This window comes from Malaclemys terrapin, chromosome 1 (genome assembly GCF_027887155.1).
Source record: "Malaclemys terrapin pileata isolate rMalTer1 chromosome 1, rMalTer1.hap1, whole genome shotgun sequence".
NCBI lineage: Eukaryota > Metazoa > Chordata > Testudines > Emydidae > Malaclemys > Malaclemys terrapin.
Genome location: NC_071505.1, coordinates 277,847,503 through 277,865,436, shown reverse-complemented (window position 1 = coordinate 277,865,436; position 17,934 = coordinate 277,847,503). Strand labels below are relative to the sequence as shown.

Here is a 17,934-nt window from a genome sequence, read left to right as displayed (position 1 = left end):
ATTGTGGAGGTTGAATTTAAAAGATCTTTGCAAGATCATTTGTTTGTCTCTACAGGTGCACTTGGAATTTTATTTATTTTTAGCTTCCAAGTTGTGTTTTTAGAAATCTCATTATTTTGGTTTTAAAAGCACATATTTAGGTGTACAGTATGCAGATTTTAATATGACAAAAATTCTGTTTTAATATTTTATCTACTACTAGCAGAAAAAGGAACCTTTTAAAAAAGAAAAATGTATACATTATTAAATATTTTACTTTCTTATTTTACTTGGTTGTTCCCTGTCTTCCCTTCAAATAGCCATGTCATCGGTTAAGTAGATGTTACAACAAGTTAAATGATCCACTTAAGGGGAACTGAGATATTATTATTATTCAAAACCTCATTTAAGATCTCAAATTATTGAGGATGGAATTTACTCCTGTACCAAGGGTCAGCAAGGTGTTATACACCACTTAAATCCTACCTAAACCCTAAAAGTAGGGCTTAATTGTGATTTAGGTAATCTACTGGCCCTGAGATGGCCCTGTTTACTTTAACCTGCTAGTGAGTTATCTGTTCCTATGACTAGTAAAACAGAAGGAAACTGCTTGCAGTTGGTGTACACTTGGTAGCTGAGCTGTAACGTTTTTAATATTTATATAAATTTCCATTCAAATAATGGTAGGATTTACTGTTTATATAGCTATGTCATACTGCAACTTTCACCACTGTGGCTGAAAAATGAAAGAAGTGTACAGAAGAAAAAAGTTGGAATATATCAACTCTTTTTTGGATGGGGAAAAGAGTGGGAAGACACCAGACCATCACTTTTTCCCCACTGTAAGGCCCAGTTAATGGTGGAACCCTCTGGTAGTACAATCACATAAAAAACCATGGGTTTATTCCTAAATTCAGACTGTAGGATTCTAGTTTTATACTGCCCTTAAAGATTGCTTGGCTGGACTGCTACAGAGACTAATTGTAATTCAAGAGCCAAATGTTTGTGTGGAGCTTACACTCAGACATTTGCAACTGCCTTCACACTAGCACAGAGAAGAGCACAAAGATCAAACCAGCATCTATGCCTTGATATGAAAGTTGGTTCATGCTATCACATACTCAGGAAACAGGTCAGGGCATTCAATGATAGAGTGACATTATCTCTGCTGGTCCTTACCATTAAAAGGACATGTCTTCAAACCATATGTCACTAAGACTAATTTATATTCTTATCAACCCAAGTGGTCTCAAAGGTTTCCATTCTGATCAAATACTAAAAAGTCTTGTCTTCAGCCAGAATTACCTTCAAAACAGCTAAAGGCAAACCAGTTCAGAATAATTCTGAACTGTTACGAATTGAGTGACTTCTGTAATTGAACTACAAACTTTTTTCCTAATAGATCTGCATTGGTTCAGAGAAAAAGATTGTTTTCTACCTGTAGGCCCATTCCTCACAATTCATGTGCCTCCTTGAATGATGTGATCTCTGGGATCCTCACCCTCCATTAGGTGTTAAACTGATTCAACTGAGCAATTAGAAAATACGAAACTCAGCACTATTGCTGACTGAAAAGCATGATACAGCTTTATTACTGTAATTGATAAACTTTAACAGGAAGCACACAAGGGTCTAGTATATTTTCTATACAGAATTGGTTAGCTCATGATGGTCTAATATTGTCTTATTCTACTTGCATACATTTCTAATCCATCCCTTACTTGCAATAACTTTCAGTAATAAAATGGAAGGGTTTTATGGCATCTAGAATAAGGTCAAGTTGAGTGTGTGGTTTTGAAAAAAAAGAAAATGTAATGACATTTTTATCCCTCTTGTCTATCTGCAATGAGGCTTCTGTCAAACTTAGCCAAAAGAAATTTCCATTGCCGAGTCATGTTTCATCTGTTAAATGATGTAATAAAATAGAAGTAGCTGTCTTCCAGGGGCTTCTACATGCAGAAGATGAATAAAACATTTAATGTGACCAAAACCCACATGATTGATTTGAATACAAGATTAAGGTAGATTTATGAGACAGGTCCTTGGACTCATATTTTTTGCAACAAAGTCCCAATGGGTCTAAAAAGCTTGCTCTTATTTCTGAATTGAGTTTGTGCTAATTCTCAGGATATGATTTCAGGGCAACCTCTGATTCCCAACTCTGACAGGGAGGGACAGTCCAAAGTTACTGAAACAAGCATTGTGTTGTTTTAATTTTTTCATTTACTTCCCCTCAGACTCTAGAGAAGCAGCTTAATCATTTTGAATGAGTAAGAGTGCTGAAATATTCAGACCTTTCAACCTTTCCTCTTTATTTTAATAAGAACTGATTCCCTCTCCTTGTCTAAACATATGTCTAAATGGCAAAGCCATGATCCCTTTGAAGATAAGATTTTGACAAAAGAACATCACATTATGTCTACTTTTCCTTTTAATAAAACAAAAGTTGAAAAAGTAACTGAATGTGCTGTGATGATTCCACAGTCAAACCTATTTGTTTCATGAAACCTCTTCTCATATCTCTTCTGCTCCTTATGAAGAGCTAGCCCTGGGTGCTTCCAATTATCAGCTCTGCAGTACATATTCTCAAGAACAGTACCTGAACTTACTGCAGTATGTTTATACATTTGCTCCTACAACAGACTGTTTTTTTCTTGTTCATTGACTGAACAGTTTCTAATGACTGGACAGGGCATAAATCCTTAATCTTTCCCATTTTCAAATTTCCTCAACTTTGTGATCAACAGAGTATTCACTATGAAAATCCTTTTTTTCACAAAGTTATCATTCTTGTTGTCTGATAGAAAAATAAACATTTCACAGTCAGTAAAATCCAAAGCAGTGCTGACAGAGTCACGGTTGCTTGATGACTACGATGCAGGCACCAGCTCTTCCAATATTTAGGGAAGCCATCTGCATAAAAAAAAAGATGTAAATTAACAGAAAATCACACAAGAAATGGCAGCAGTATTGTGGCACATATTATTCAGGAACTGTCAACATTAATAGCAGCTGAACTACCAAAAGTATACAAAACACACTGATATCGTAGTACTGTAATTTTCAAACTACTTGCTTTTATCATACAGTACTCAGTTAAAGGTATAAGGAGGATAGGGAGGCAGTATGTTTTTACAATTAGGCACTAGACTGTGACTCAAGAGGTCTGGGTTTGATTCTTGGCTTTGCCATTTATTCTCTATGTGATTTGGGGCAAGTTTTTGTCTGTTTTGTTGTAAATTCTTTGGAGTAGGGATTATTTCTTATCTGTACATTGTACAGAGCCCCAAATCTCAGCTGGGAGCTATAGGTCCTACTATAATACAAATAATTAATTTAAAAAAACTAGCATTTTGGGTTTAGAGCAGGGGTTGGCAACCTCTGGCATGCAGCTCGCCAGGGTAAGCACCCTGGTGGGCTGGGCCAGTTTGTTTACCTGTTGTGTCAGCAGGTTCGGCCGATTGCGGCTCCCACTGGCCGCGGTTCGCTGCTCCAGGCCAATGGGGATGGCAGAAAGCGGCTCAGGCAAGGGATGTGCTGGCCGCGGCTTCCCATCGCCCCCATTGGCCTAGGACAGCGAACCGCAGCCAGTGGGAGCCGTGATCGGCTGAACCTGCCGACGTGGCAGGTAAACAAACTTGCCAGGCCTGCCAGCGTGCTTACCCTGGCGAGCTGCGTGCCAGAGGTTGCCGACCACTGTTTTAGGGGATAGCTCCCTTCCTGATTACTTTTGATTAACTGCTTTTCTCTTATTCTTGCATAGTATATAAAATATTTCATGAAATATTTTCCACGGAACTGACTTGCTTTCTATAGTTTTTGAAAGACATTTAACACAGTGTAGCAATGTTTACATTTCCCCACAGCTATCACAAACTGGTAACTGCAATACCAGTGTCCATTTATACTTAGGATAAAAAGTGATTGGGCTACTGCTGTGGTATTTGCAAAGAAGTTACGTTTTAATGGCAATAACTGCCAGATACAGTGATGACTCATAGCTTCTGCCACTATGTGTTTGCCACAAATTCTTGTAATCACACTATTTTGTCTCAATGATTTAAAAGTTGTGGTATTTTAAGGCAACACTTCAGAGTCCACTTGAGGTGTTGTTCTGCCAGCTAAATTTATGTAACATACAAACCCCAACATCAGGAGTAGTCCGTGATGGAATATGGGGCTATGCAATATGAGTTAGATGGCAGAAGCAGCTTTACAACTAAATAGACAAACAGCGGGAGAAAAGAAATATTTTACAGATGAGGAACTGAGGTACAGTAAGAATAAGTAATTTGCCCAGGGTCACACAGGAAGTATGTCACAGCCTAGAATTAAAGACAGACCTTTTGACTCTTAGTCCAGCACCTCAACAGAAAGACCATATTTTTTGAACATGCACTTTAGGTCAGTCTCTGACACCAGAATTTTAAGGGACAATAATTACCAGGAAAGATATGACACTACGTTCACTCTGATGGAACAAAACAATAGATTCCAAGGCCAGATGGGACCATTGTGATTATCTAGACTGACCTCCTGTATAACACAGGCCAAATGATAAGAACTACAGATGAAGGGCAGAACTGAAAAGTGAGGAGTGGAAAGTACTTCATGAGACTTTTAAATTATATTTAAAATCTAAAATCATTATTTAAATACATTTTAATAAGCATCCTGGCACCCACAAGGTACTGAGAAAGCTAAAAGATTACACTGTAGCATGGGTAAGGGAAATTATCTTTTGCATGATTTTCCATAATGTTACTACTGTATATAACCAAACTATTACAATTTTAATCTTGGGAACCATTGGTGTTATCACTACTTCTCCTGAGCGAACAATGAAGAGCATTCTTATATATATAGTGCACTATATATATTCCACTTATGCCAGTTTAGAGTTCAGAACTATTATAAGTTTTCAAAGGCCACTAAGGGTGAAATTGAAGGATGAGACGCAAACCACAAAAAAGACCAGAATGTTAAAAGCTGAGATGCTGATACAGGCCAAAATCTCATCCTTCCTTAAGGAAATATGCTTTGTACTGGGGCCTAGAATAGAATTGTGGAGCCTTAAAATTCCACCTCTCCTGCAAGATGAATTCCAATGAATAGCATTGACTTCCTGTAGTAAAATCTCCCTTCTTGTGGGGCTGGTGGAACAATAAGGTTCCAGAATAACACAGATAACATGTGGCTCCAGAAATCCTTCCTACAGCCTGGATCCAGGATATGAAAAGCTGCCACTCAGTCATTCTGTGGTTGCTTTTGCAGCATTTGTGCTGTAGTAGGAAGTGTTACCTAATGTGTACTTCATGGCCATGCTACATGCAAAATGGCTGAAGGCAGGATTTTTCCTTCAGACTTTAAGACATGTTATGACAAATCAAAACAATATGCAATTCAGAGACAGTGCTGATTCACGATTTTTTTTTATAAAAACATAGTAAAGTCTATTCTCACCTCATTAATTAGGGACCAGATTCTACCGCTTTTCCTCATGTCTATTATACTTGGCAAGTAATCCCATTCAATGGAAAGATACTACACAGGATGAGGAAAGGGGGTAGAATTAAGTCCTAATGGATTTATGCCTGACATTCCCAAGAGGATTAGTGGGAAGTACACACATTAATCTTGTATCCATCAATGGGAGAATAAAAAGCATTTGATATTTAATGTTGCTTGTTGACAATAAGATTTATTTTTAATTACACTAAAGCACAACAAAATCCTGAAGTATATAGTTCAATACTTGTTTTATAATCTTTTAAAATCCAAAGTTAAAGAAAATTTCACTTTAATAAAAGCAGTTGTCTGTGCACTGATATATGCACAGGCGCACATATTTATCAGATTACTAGACTGTGCGATACTTTGCTCATGCTTTCCATAGCAACTTGTGAAGGGGACTTTTAATCAGGAAAAAGAATTCCCAAAATAACTATATCAACGTTCACATAAATTGATTGTCCTCTGGGTGAAATTAACCCACAGTGCTGAGGGCTGAAGCAAGACTTCTACAGTATCTGATTCATTTGGTGAGGCTGCATGAGGTGGAGGATGAGAACAGTTGCTAAGCCTTCCATATTCTGGGTACTGTGGAGAAAGTCTCCAGTCTGATCCCAAGCAGGCAGGAGTCAGATGTGTAAAAGTCAGGGTTACTAGTTTCAAAACCATGTGGCTCCAGTGTTCCTAACTTGATTCCTGCTTCCTATGCAAGTATAATATGGCTATAGCTTGCTATTTCAACCCTTGAACAAAATTCGTTGCTGTAGAAGGGTGGGGCTGCAACGGCATGGCCTGTGGAAGATTAGGTGGTTTATTCATTGTTCTAGCACTATCATAATGTCTACTCCAGAAAAACCTAAAAATCAGAAAGCTTTCTTATTACTGAATTCTACAAAACCCAGTTGCTCATGCTTTTTTATGGGGACTGGCATACCTTTATGCCTTTTAGAAAAAAAATGTTTTTGCATGGGCCTGTCATATCACAGGATGCATAATCAATAAATCATACACTTGTGTTTTCATTAGCAATAAGTGATGACACAAAGAGACAGAGTAGTAAGAAACAGAACTTTTCCAAAATATACTAGGAAGCCATTGCTATGTGTCTCCAAAATATTCCAGGCATTCCTAAACCACGCCAATCTATGTTTCTTTTGCCATCAACTTAGTTCCACCCATCATACCACAGCTGTATATTCCACATTTCAAGTCACATTTTTTATATTTCAGCATTCAGCGTATTTCATAGTGTCCATTAAATGAAGGCAATGGAAGGAGAGAGTGAATAGAAAACTCTACATGGTAAACAAAGGAAACAAACTGCTTTCCCAGCAAGAAATCTGCATGGCATATTTGTCACCAAACAAAACACCAGTGCCACTTTTGACAACTACAGATTCAGTTTCAACCAGTATACTGAAAATTCAGGATGAAAATAGCATTTCAATTGAAAATCAGACAGATTAAAAACTTTATTAAAAGCATAGCTAGATAATATTTTTAGCAACAAGTTTATCTGTCTCTTCTTGGTTTCGAAGGAGAAACATTTTTCTTTTGTTTCTTCTGGGGAAACTCATATCATAATAGTTGTTGAAATATTAGGAATAATTTTACAACTATGGCAGTGTCAGCTACTTACTAATGTTAATTCATTGTGAAAAAATAAATAAAACAAGTTTCTAAGTACCTGCATCCATTCATTAGTTTGAGGGTCATATGATTCCATAGTGTTCAGGTATGTCTGGCCATCATATCCACCCACTGCATATAATTTATCACCAAGAAGACAGACACCAACTGCATCTCGAGGCATACTCAACGGAGCCACCATTGTCCAAGTATCAGTTTTTGGATCATATCTGAACAAGAAGAAAGGAAGATGCAAACTTAATGAAAATCTAGGTATTAGCTCATGTCCACCTTTACAAAAAATCTGCCCTTCTTAAAAGACTTGTTTACAAGCATCTTATCATAAACAATCTTTTCAACAGCAGAAAAAAAAGAATTATGTGCTAGATTCTGAAACTTTTATGTTGAATGGCAATTTATTCTGTGATTAGTCCCTTGGAGATATGGAGAGATGAATGGACTATTTACAGAGTAAGTTGCTGTTTAACATGACTATGACTAAGAATGGTAGAATCTGGCCCTATGTAAAAAAACCCAAACTAGTTAAACTGTTCTTCTATAGTATAATGGAAACTACTTTTCCTAAAATTAGATTGAACTCTACAGTAACTTCACTGAAACCTGTCTCAGAAGTCGAGATGTTTCATGCTGTATTGTGCCACTGTTACTCATGTTAAGTAGCACTACTCTGAAAGAAAGAAAGACGATTGATCTAATGTAAAAAAAAAAAGTAGTCTCTATCCCAGTGTAATATGACTGGGTTCGATGATCAAAAGTACTTAAGAATTTAGAAGCCTAAGTCCAACCAAAAGTCAATAAGGGCTAGGTTCATAATAAGTCACTTAGACATATATTCACAAAGATACTTAGGTGTTGTGATGCTTTTATCCTTTAGGTCCCTAGAAAATCACAGAAACACAGTGATTCACAGAGCCTGGGTTAGGTGCCTATGCTCCCCTATACAATGAATGGGGAGAGATAGGCAACTTAGAGTGGGATTCACAAAAAACAGCACACTAGGTGGGGAGTCAGCTATATAGCCAATTGGCAATGTAGGGGAGAGGCATGTATCATAAGCCCTGCTCCTCTCATGGAGATAATCACCTGAGCCTGGGCTGCAGGGAGGTGCTTGACTCTGTTTGTGATCCACAACCATGAACCCTCTTTGGAGTTAGGCACCTAAGGCAATTTTTGCAAGAAGTCAGGGGACAGAGGTTGGGAAGATGAGAAGGAGGACCACATATCAGTGTTAGACCGTGGTTCGGGTAGTCATTAAGGATGCAGAAGACACCCCTCCACACATACACTGTTGAGGAGACATGATTTAGACAAGGATCTACCACTCTAAGGTGAGTGCTCTAACAATTGGGCTTTGGAATATTGTAATGTGGGGCTCCCTCGATCTCTCCTGTTGAAGACATTGCACTCTGGAGAAATATTTAAAGAGTCATTTTGGCCAGAGAGAAAGACAGAGAGCAACCAACCATAAGAATGAATACCCAGGATCCTGTCCTCCTTCTCCAATGACTCTTTAATTATTGATCCAAAGGAAAACACCTTCAACAGAAAAGTTGGAGGGGGCCTCATAATAAAATATCCCATAGCCCAGTAGATAGAGCACACATGTGAAAGGTGGCAGAGCCATGTTGAAATCCCTTAATCTCATCAGGCAGAGGAGAACTTGAACTGGATCTCCCACATGCCAGGTGACTTCCCTAACTACTGGGCTAGATGTTATGAGAGAGAGAGCCGCTGCCACCACCCTGTTTTGTGTGAACTCACCTGAGAGATCCAATCCAGTAGGCAGCCTCTGAGTATGCCTACTGGATTGGGTCCCACATGCAAGTTAGGCAGCCTATTTTTATCTGACTTGAGAATCATTGTGAAGCTTAGGTGGGAGATAGGTGTCTGGACTCCTAAAGTGGAGCAGCCGTGCACATGCCCAGAGACAGACACACATGCACCTAGGGCACTTTTTATTGAAAAAAATCTTAGGTGCGGTATGAGTTTAGACACCTACAGAGTTCAGTGGGAGTTTTTGAATTGCAGTAGTGCCTAAATCTGGGACTCAGGCACCTAAGCACAGACTTAAGTGCCTAAAAACTTTTTTGAATTTAGGCCTTGGGCACTTCTGAAAAAAGTTATCCACTTTTATTATCTATGCCATTACTTTAATTGGGCTAGATGTTTCTTCCATTTGCCTTTAGTTTGCTATGACAGACATTCTGGCACAGACTGCTAACGCCTGCTTTAATCAAACCTCCATTTTCTCTGTCAAAACACACTTGTTTTTTTTAAATCACTTTAAATCTGATGACATCAGCTTTGATTCTTCTATGTAATTATGTTAAATCCCGATCAGTAGAAACTGTGAATCGGACTTCCAATTTCAACTATCCTGATTTTGGTATGTATGTAAGGGCATTTCGCAATTAATTTGATTGTTTTAGAGAAAAACAAAAGCTATATTTCTTTGCATGTCTTTCCCAAATCTTCTGCAGTTGGAAGTAATACTGCATATTATTATTATTATTTTATTAGAGCTGTAATAAAAATACTCAGTATTTTTCAGTTACAAATTATATTATATGGGGGTTATTTTGACCATTTTTTAAAATAGCATTTACTCCCAAATAGGTGATGTTCAGGATATAATACTGTTAAAAATATGAGCAAAAGCTCAGTTGCCTCTCTCCTTGCCCTAACCTTGACTTCTTACAATTTATTTATTTCTATATTCAGGAACTTTTATGGTATCCCCTCTCACCTTGGAGCACATGAATTTACTACAAAGATGAAATATACAGCTGTTTTTCACAGAAGAATGTAAGAAAATGTAAGCATTTTCTAGGCAAATACAAACAGGGAGCTCTTTTTTTCAGTTGTGTTTTGTTGACAGAATTGAGTTCTAAGCATTCTATTTAGCCCCTGGTTACCTGGTTATAAAAAAAACCAGTGATCTTATTTATATTTAGCTTGCCTGTTTTTTTCAGCTACTCACCTTGACCCTTGCAATCAGAAAGAGAATACTGTATCATGGAGTCTATTAAAGTGTATTGCCCTCTGGGAGGTGAAGACACAATGCACACTTGTTAAAGCTGGTTGTAAAATGAACATTAGCTAGAGGCATATGGTGCTTTCGGAGGAAAAGTCATACAGTCTTTGAGAAAATCCATTCAGAATTAACATTTTTGGGCTTTACCATATGTGTATTGTCCCTTCCAGGTCTTCAAAGATTATTATAATCCCCATCTCCCCATAATTTACAACAATTAGGATAATACTGGGAGATGTAATAGAATTCTTGGTCTTTAGTCAAAACATACAGTCCTTTAAAAAAGATGGAGGAAAAATGCATGATAGTAATATTTTAATTCTCAGCTAGACAGTACAAAAACCTGTTCACTTTACTTATTTGAGTTCCAGTAAAGTCAATAGGATTAATAAAGTCAGTGAATAGATGTTATCCCCAACTATATGTTTCACTTTAGAGACCAATTTAATCAAGGTGAAAGTAAAGACAATTAATTCTTTTAACACCCAATTAGGAGAACATTATTACGAACTGCAAAGCAGTTAAGAGGGAACTAAAACCTTGTTAAAATATTTAACAAATATTTCACAAACTGCCATCTTTTAGGTACAGTATATGGGTTCTGGCACTATCTAAGTTACGTCCTTCTTAGAAAATACAATTATCTGAGGATGATGGTATAGATAGGAAGAAGATGTGGATCAGGCTTTTTTTAAACAACTAACAAAATCGTCCAAAGCACAGGGCTTGGTGGTAACGGAAGACTTCAACTACCCAGACATCTCTTGGGAAAATAATACAGCAGGGTACAGATTATTCAACAAATTCTTGGAATTACATTACAGAATGTGGAGAAAGCAACTAGAGGAGAGGCTGTTTTGGGAGGAACTGGTTGAAGGTTTGAAGATGGAAGGACGCTTGGGTGAAAGTGATCATGAAATGACAGAGTTCATGATTCTAACAAAAGGTAGGAGGGAAAACAGCAAAATAAGGACAATGGATTTCAAGAAGGCAGACTTTAGCAAACTCAGAAAATTGTTAGGTAAATGGGAAGCAAATCTAAGGGGAAAAGAGTTCAGGAGAGTTGGCTGAAGAGATCTCTGAGCCATTAGCGATGATCTTTGAGAACATATGGAGAATGGAAAAGATACCCAAGGAATGGAAAAGGGCAAATATAGTACCCATTTATAAAAAGGAGTATAAGGACAATCCAGAGAATTACAGACCAGTCACCTAAACATCAGTACCCAGAAAGAATAATGGAACAAATAACACTGGTCTACAATTTTTGAGAAGTCAGCTGCTTCAGAGATAAAATGTGCTATTTATTATGTATTTTGATGTGCTGAATTCAAATATGACAATTAAAACAACTGATTGGCTACTGTTTCTAAGATATTTAAGTTTTTACATTCTATGTCTATGTATATTGTGTAGATAGTAGAGTTTTAATCATAAATTGTAAACCTAGGTCTTTTCATGCGTTTATGGTTGCTTTACATGATAATATTTCAACTGTCCTGTTTATGTAACACTTTAAAAATCAGCAAAAGGGTTATATACATAAAATTTATTATGAAACAAAAGGCAAAAAGCTATTATGTACATAGTTTAGTCCTATTCAGTGTCTACTCGGGGCTTCTTGGCTTGTCTCTTGTATTCATTAAATGGAGCATCTCTTGTCACTTTCCAGCAATAGTCTGCAAGCATTGATGGGCTCCATTTGCCCTGATAGCGTTTCTCCATTGTTGCAATGTCCCGGTGAAATCGCTCGCCGTGCTTGTTGCTCACGGCTCTGCAGTGCGGTGGAAAAAAATCTAGATGAGAGTGCAAAAAATGTATCTTTAGTGACATGTTGCAACCAAGGCTTTTGTATGCCTTGAGGAGGTTTTCCACCAACAACCTGTAGTTGTCTGCCTTGTTGTTTCCGAGAAAATTTATTGCCACTAACTGGAAGGCTTTCCATGCCGTCTTTTCCTTGCCACGCAGTGCATGGTCAAATGCATCATCTCGAAGAAGTTCATGAATCTGAGGACCAACAAAGACACCTTCCTTTATCTTAGCTTCACTTAAGCTTGGAAATTTTCCACGGAGGTACTTGAAAGCTGTTTGTGTTTTGTCAATGGCCTTGACAAAGTTCTTCATGAGACCCAGCTAGATGTGTAAGGGTGGTAACAAAATCTTCTTTGATTCAACAAGTGGTGGATGCTGAACACTTTTCCTCCCAGGCTGCAATGACTGTCGGAGTGACCAATCTTTCTTGATGTAGTGGGAATCTCTTGCATGACTATCCCATTCACAGAGAAAACAGCAGTACTTTGTGTATCCAGTCTGCAGACCAAGCAAGAGAGCAACAACCTTCAAATCGCCACAAAGCTGCCACTGATGTTGGTCATACTTTATGCACCTCAAAAGTTGTTTCATGTTGTCATAGGTTTCCTTCATATGGACTGAATGACCAACTGGAATTGATGGCAAAAGATTGCCATTATACAGTAAAACAGCTTTAAGACTCGTCTTTGATGAATCAATGAACAGTCTCCACTCATCTGGATCGTGAACGATGTTGAGGGCTGCCATCACACCATCGATGTTATTGCAGGCTACAACATCACCTTCCATGAAGAAGAATGGGACAAGATCCTTTTGACGGTCACGGAACATGGAAACCCTAACATCACCTGCCAGAAGATTCCACTGCTGTAGTCTGGAGCCCAACAGGTCTGCCTTACTCTTGGGTAGTTCCAAATCCCTGACAAGGTCATTCAGTTCACCTGGTGTTATGAGGTGTGGTTCAGAGGAGGAGGATGGGAGAAAATGTGGGTCCTGTGACATTGATGGTTCAGGACCAGAAGTTTCATCCTCTTCCTCTTCCTCGTCTGACTCAAGTGAGAATGATTCTGGTGCATCAGGAACCAGCAGTCCTTCTCCGTGGGGTACTGGGCGTATAGCTGATGGAATGTTTGGATAATGCACAGTCCACTTTTTCTTCTTTGACACACCTTTCCCAACTGGAGGCACCATGCGGAAGTAACAATTGCTGGTATGATCTGTTGGCTCTCTCCAAATCATTGGCACTGCAAAAGGCATAGATTTCCTTTTCCTGATCAACCAGTGGCGAAGATTTGTTGCACAAGTGTTGCAGCATATGTGTGGGGCCCACCTCTTGTCCTGATCTCCAAGTTTGCAGCCAAAATAAAGGTGATAGGCTTTCTTAACCATAGTGGTTATACTGCGCTTTTGTGATGCAAAAGTCACTTCACCACAAACATAGCAGAAGTTATCTGCACTGTTCACACAAGTATGAGGCATCTCTGCTCACTTTGGCTAAACAGAAATGTGTCCCTTTGCAAAATCAAACACTGACAAGAAAGCACAACACTGTATGATTTCTAGAGCTGATATAGGGCAATTTGTTCAGCAGAGTGATGTAAGCTTCATTATGATTGCATCATCCATGACTTCTAGGAATAACATGATGCAATTCATATCATGTCTGACGCAATACCAGCTTCAGATTGCACCATTCATTGTTTTGCCTAAGAAGCAAGTACTGTCCAAACCCAGTCATAGATTTATTCCTAGATCCAGTCAAAGATGTATTTTAGTCATTTCTGGTTTAAATTGAGATCCCTTCCCTTTATAACTCACTTATCCTCCACCATTCCCAAGTGAAGGGTCGTATATACTGACCCAATAGCATATCTTGAAAACTAGAACCAATCAACAATTTTAAGCATCATTTTAATTCTCAGTGACTCAGAATTAGTGAAGTTTGACTACATTTATTTCAGAAGTATTTTGGCTGTAGAGCAGTGTAATCAAACAATCAATTTGTAAGGACCTATAAGATAATAAGGTAAGTACAGTTAACATGGATTTGTCAAGAACAAATCATGTCAAAGCAACCTAATATCCTTCTTTGACAGGGTAACATGCCTTGTGATAGGAGGAAGAAGTAGATGTAATATATTTTGACTTTAGAAAGGCTCTTGATCCTGTCTCACATGACCTTCTCACAAGCAAACAAAGGATACATAGCCTAATGAGCATAATATAAAGTGGATGGAAACTGTATTCAGAGAGTAGTTATCAGTGGTTCACAGTCAAGCTGGAAGGGCATAGTGAGTGAAATCGTTCAGGGATGTATTCTGGATTTGGTTCTATTCAATGTCTTCATAACTGATTTGGATAATGGAATATACACTTATGAAGTTTGTGGATGAGATCAAGGGGAGGGGATACAAGCACTTTGGAGGGCAAATTAGAATTCAACATGATCTTGACAAACTGAAGAAATGCCCTGAACTAAATAGGATGAAATTCAGTAAGGACAAATGCAACGTAATACACTGGGATCTGGGGGTTATAATTAGGGTGACCTGATGTCCTGTTTTTAAAGGGACAATACCGTTTTTGGGGACTTTTTCTTATATAGGCGCCTATTACCCCCAAACCCTATCCTGTTTTTTCACAGTTGCTATCTGGTAACCCAAGTTATAATGGATCACAAATTAAATATGAATCAACACTGTAATACTATGGGGGAAAAGCGAAAATTATTCTGAGATGCAGGAGTGCTATAAACAAGACATGGAAAGGAATTCTTCCATTTTACTCAGCATTGATAAGGCCTCAACTGGAGTACTGTGTCCAGTTCTGAGCACCACACTTCGGGGAAGATGTGGACAAATTGGAGAAAGTACAGATTAATGAAACAAGATGTATTAAAGGTCTAGAAAACATGATCTAAGGAAAGATTTAAAAATGGGTTGTTTAGTCTGGAGAAGAAAAGGCTCTGGGAGACATGACAATAATCTTCAAGTACATAAAAGGTTGTTATAAAGAAGTGGGTGATAAATTGTCATCCTTATCCATTGAGGGCATGACAAGGAGTAATGGTCTTCAATTGCAGCAAGGGAGATTTAGGCTATACATTAGGAAAAATGTCTTAACTGTAATGGTAGTTAAGCACTGGAACAAATTATATAGGGAGGTTGTAAAATCTCCATCATTGGAAGTTTTTAAGAAAAAGTTAGACAAACATGTCAGGAATGTGTTTGTCTAACTAGATAATACTTCAGTGCTGCTTCAGTGTGGGGGACCGGACTAGATGACCTATCGAGATTCCTTCCAGTCCTACATTTCTATGATTTTGTGATTCTATGTGTCAGTGCCTTTGTGTCTAAAAAAGCCTAGAATCAAGTCTTGTGCAGGTTACATATGCAAATAAGTTTGGTGTATGATTATCAGTTGTTAGTCAGCAAAAGTGTAGGACTACAAGAATGGAGATGTTGCAGGTCACAGTTATGTGGAGAAGATTCTAGAATACCAGTTTACAATATGCCTGGCTCAAAGCAGTGCTCTAAATTCCTCACTTTCATGTGCACTAAATTAACCCACAACTTTTTTTGGTATGGGTTTATTTAACATAAACAGTTCATGTATGTGAAATGACATAAAATACTATTATATGTGCCCATGTTTTTTTGTTTTTAAAGGAAAAGTGAATTAAAATTAGCAGAGATTAGATTGTGTCATATTTCAACACAAAAAAGCAAGCACTACAATTTGTTTCCTCAACTTCTTTCATGATGCCTGGTTATTAGATAAGAGTAACATTTTATATAAAGTGCCAAATTCAACCCTCAGTTATATGCTTACATTCCCATTGATTTCAGTGAGGGGAGAATTCAATCCAGAAACAAGGGAGTAATCAGAAAGCATATGTGGCTGAAAAAGAAATGAAATTCATACCCTTTTTTTTCAAATTCCAAAGTAACACTGCTCCTATATGACAGCTAATACAAATGTTAGAAAAGCAAAAGGTGTTCTATCAGTTTTGCTCTGTTTTTCTAATTCATGAGCCTCAGGTAAATCTAGGGTTTCATGTCCATGTCCACTTCTAAAGATTTTGATTAACTTTCTCCTTGGAAAGGAGTGGCAGCTTTAACTCTGTATGTTCCCACTTTCCTGGTTAGTCCTCCCTTTTAGCATTATAACTTTTGCATACCTTTGATATGTTAATTTTCTTAGTTTTTTTTTTTTTTAAACAATGTAATAAAACCTCAATTAAATGTAGAAGAGTATCTGCAAATCACAGGCAGGATAGATCTTAATAGCTCCAATAGTGCCCTGGTGTCCTATTAAACTCTCTTGATTCACAGAATATTTGCTTGTGAAATGCAAAGTACAGGCTATATACTGTAAATACAGTGTCAGGCAATAACAGTCCTGCTGAAGGACCCACCTTGGTGCAGTGTGCATCAGCATTACTTAAAGAGCTTTGTTTTATTACTTGCCTGACTATAATTTAAAAATTGCTAAATCTAATTTGGTATTACAGGTTTGCTTTCATGCTGAGCTCTTGTCTCTTCAATAAGAAAATATTTCTGCCTTAGATACAGAAGTTTCCAATGGAAATGTGAACAGACCTTAGTTCTGCTTCTGTGTTCATGTGCTACTAATGCAGTGGTTCTCAAAATTTTGTACTGGATGCAAAGAGGGGTTTGGGGTGGAGGCTAACAGCTCGCAACCCCCCTGTAATAACCTCATGACCACCTGAGGGGTCCCGACCCCCAGTTTGAGAACCCCTGTACTAACGAAACAAAACAACACAGTATTGTTTTCTATAAGCTCACTTTTATATGATAGGTGTTATGGTAATATATTATATTTATCTTATTAAAGTAGTTATATATGGTTAATAACATTTTTGAGTTCACTTGTCATTTAGTAAAAAACAACAACAAACAACAACAACAAAACCTTAACTCTTACAATTTTTAGGATACAGACAATTGTAACCTGTCTTGCATTCGAAAACAGCACATGTAATTGTACACTAAATTAATACCTTTCTACATAGTCCAGAAGTCGGGAACAGTGGTTAGAAGCAGGAGCATCATGGCCTCCAACTGCATAGAGAAAGCCATCACATGTGGCCACACCTACGCCTCCTCTTCTCTTACACATTGGAGCACACATATTCCATTTATTTGTGTGAGGATCATAATACTCCATTGAACTCAAACAAGAACTTCCATCACGACCTCCCACTGAATATAACCTAAAAAAACCCAAAACATGCAAATTTCAGTACAAGAACTTTATTAAGCAAAACTATAAACAGAGAGGCTTTGTGTGCTTTTCTCATCTGTCATCTGAAATGAAGGGACTACGGAATATGTTTTGTCAAATTTCAAGTTCACAGAAGTATAACACACTGGAAAATACATTGATGTTAGTACTATTGCCAAATTCACATTCTTCTGTGTTTTCTGCCAACCCTCAGTGGAATGGAAGTTATTTCCTGATTAGTCATTTGGGAATAGGTGGTTTAATTCTCAGTTCAAAATGCATACTACTTTCTTCTGCCTCATGGGCCAGAAATCTCAGGAGAACTTGCTTCTCCCACGATTTCCAAACCACAGAAGCAGGGTTGCTGCACAGTTGCCTACCATCTGTGATGGGAAGGGAAAAAAAACAAGGAAAATTGCAGGTGCTCAGTCATGCTCAGTAATCTGGTTCAAATAAGAACCTGGATAGACAGAGCAATGGGTGGAAATTGGTGCGGATGAGGACAGAAATAATCTGGATGAAAACTACAGTACACATTTTAGAATTGCAATTTTAGAACATAAATGGAGGGAAAATGGATTTTTGAAATCATAGAACATTTTTTGTACAAGCTGCTGTGTACAGTTTAGAAGAGGAAAAAGCAAATTATCCAGTCAGAAAGCAGAAACAATATCACCATCTTCCCATACACAGTCTAACCA

General features: G+C 37.9%; 1 protein-coding gene across 2 annotated transcripts in view; it reads right to left on the bottom strand.

Moving 5' to 3' along the window:
• Positions 1 to 2,832: 2,832 nt before the first annotated feature.
• Positions 2,833 to 17,934, bottom strand: part of KLHL1 (kelch like family member 1) — a 400,838-nt gene continuing 385,736 nt past the window's right edge. For both annotated transcript variants that reach the window (XM_054013522.1, XM_054013532.1), the window contains 3 exons: positions 17,010 to 17,222; positions 7,178 to 7,349; positions 2,833 to 2,892 (listed from right to left, as the gene is read on the bottom strand). In XM_054013522.1, the coding sequence (XP_053869497.1) occupies positions 2,833 to 2,892; positions 7,178 to 7,349; positions 17,010 to 17,222 (445 nt within the window). The remainder of the gene's footprint in view (positions 2,893 to 7,177; positions 7,350 to 17,009; positions 17,223 to 17,934) is intronic.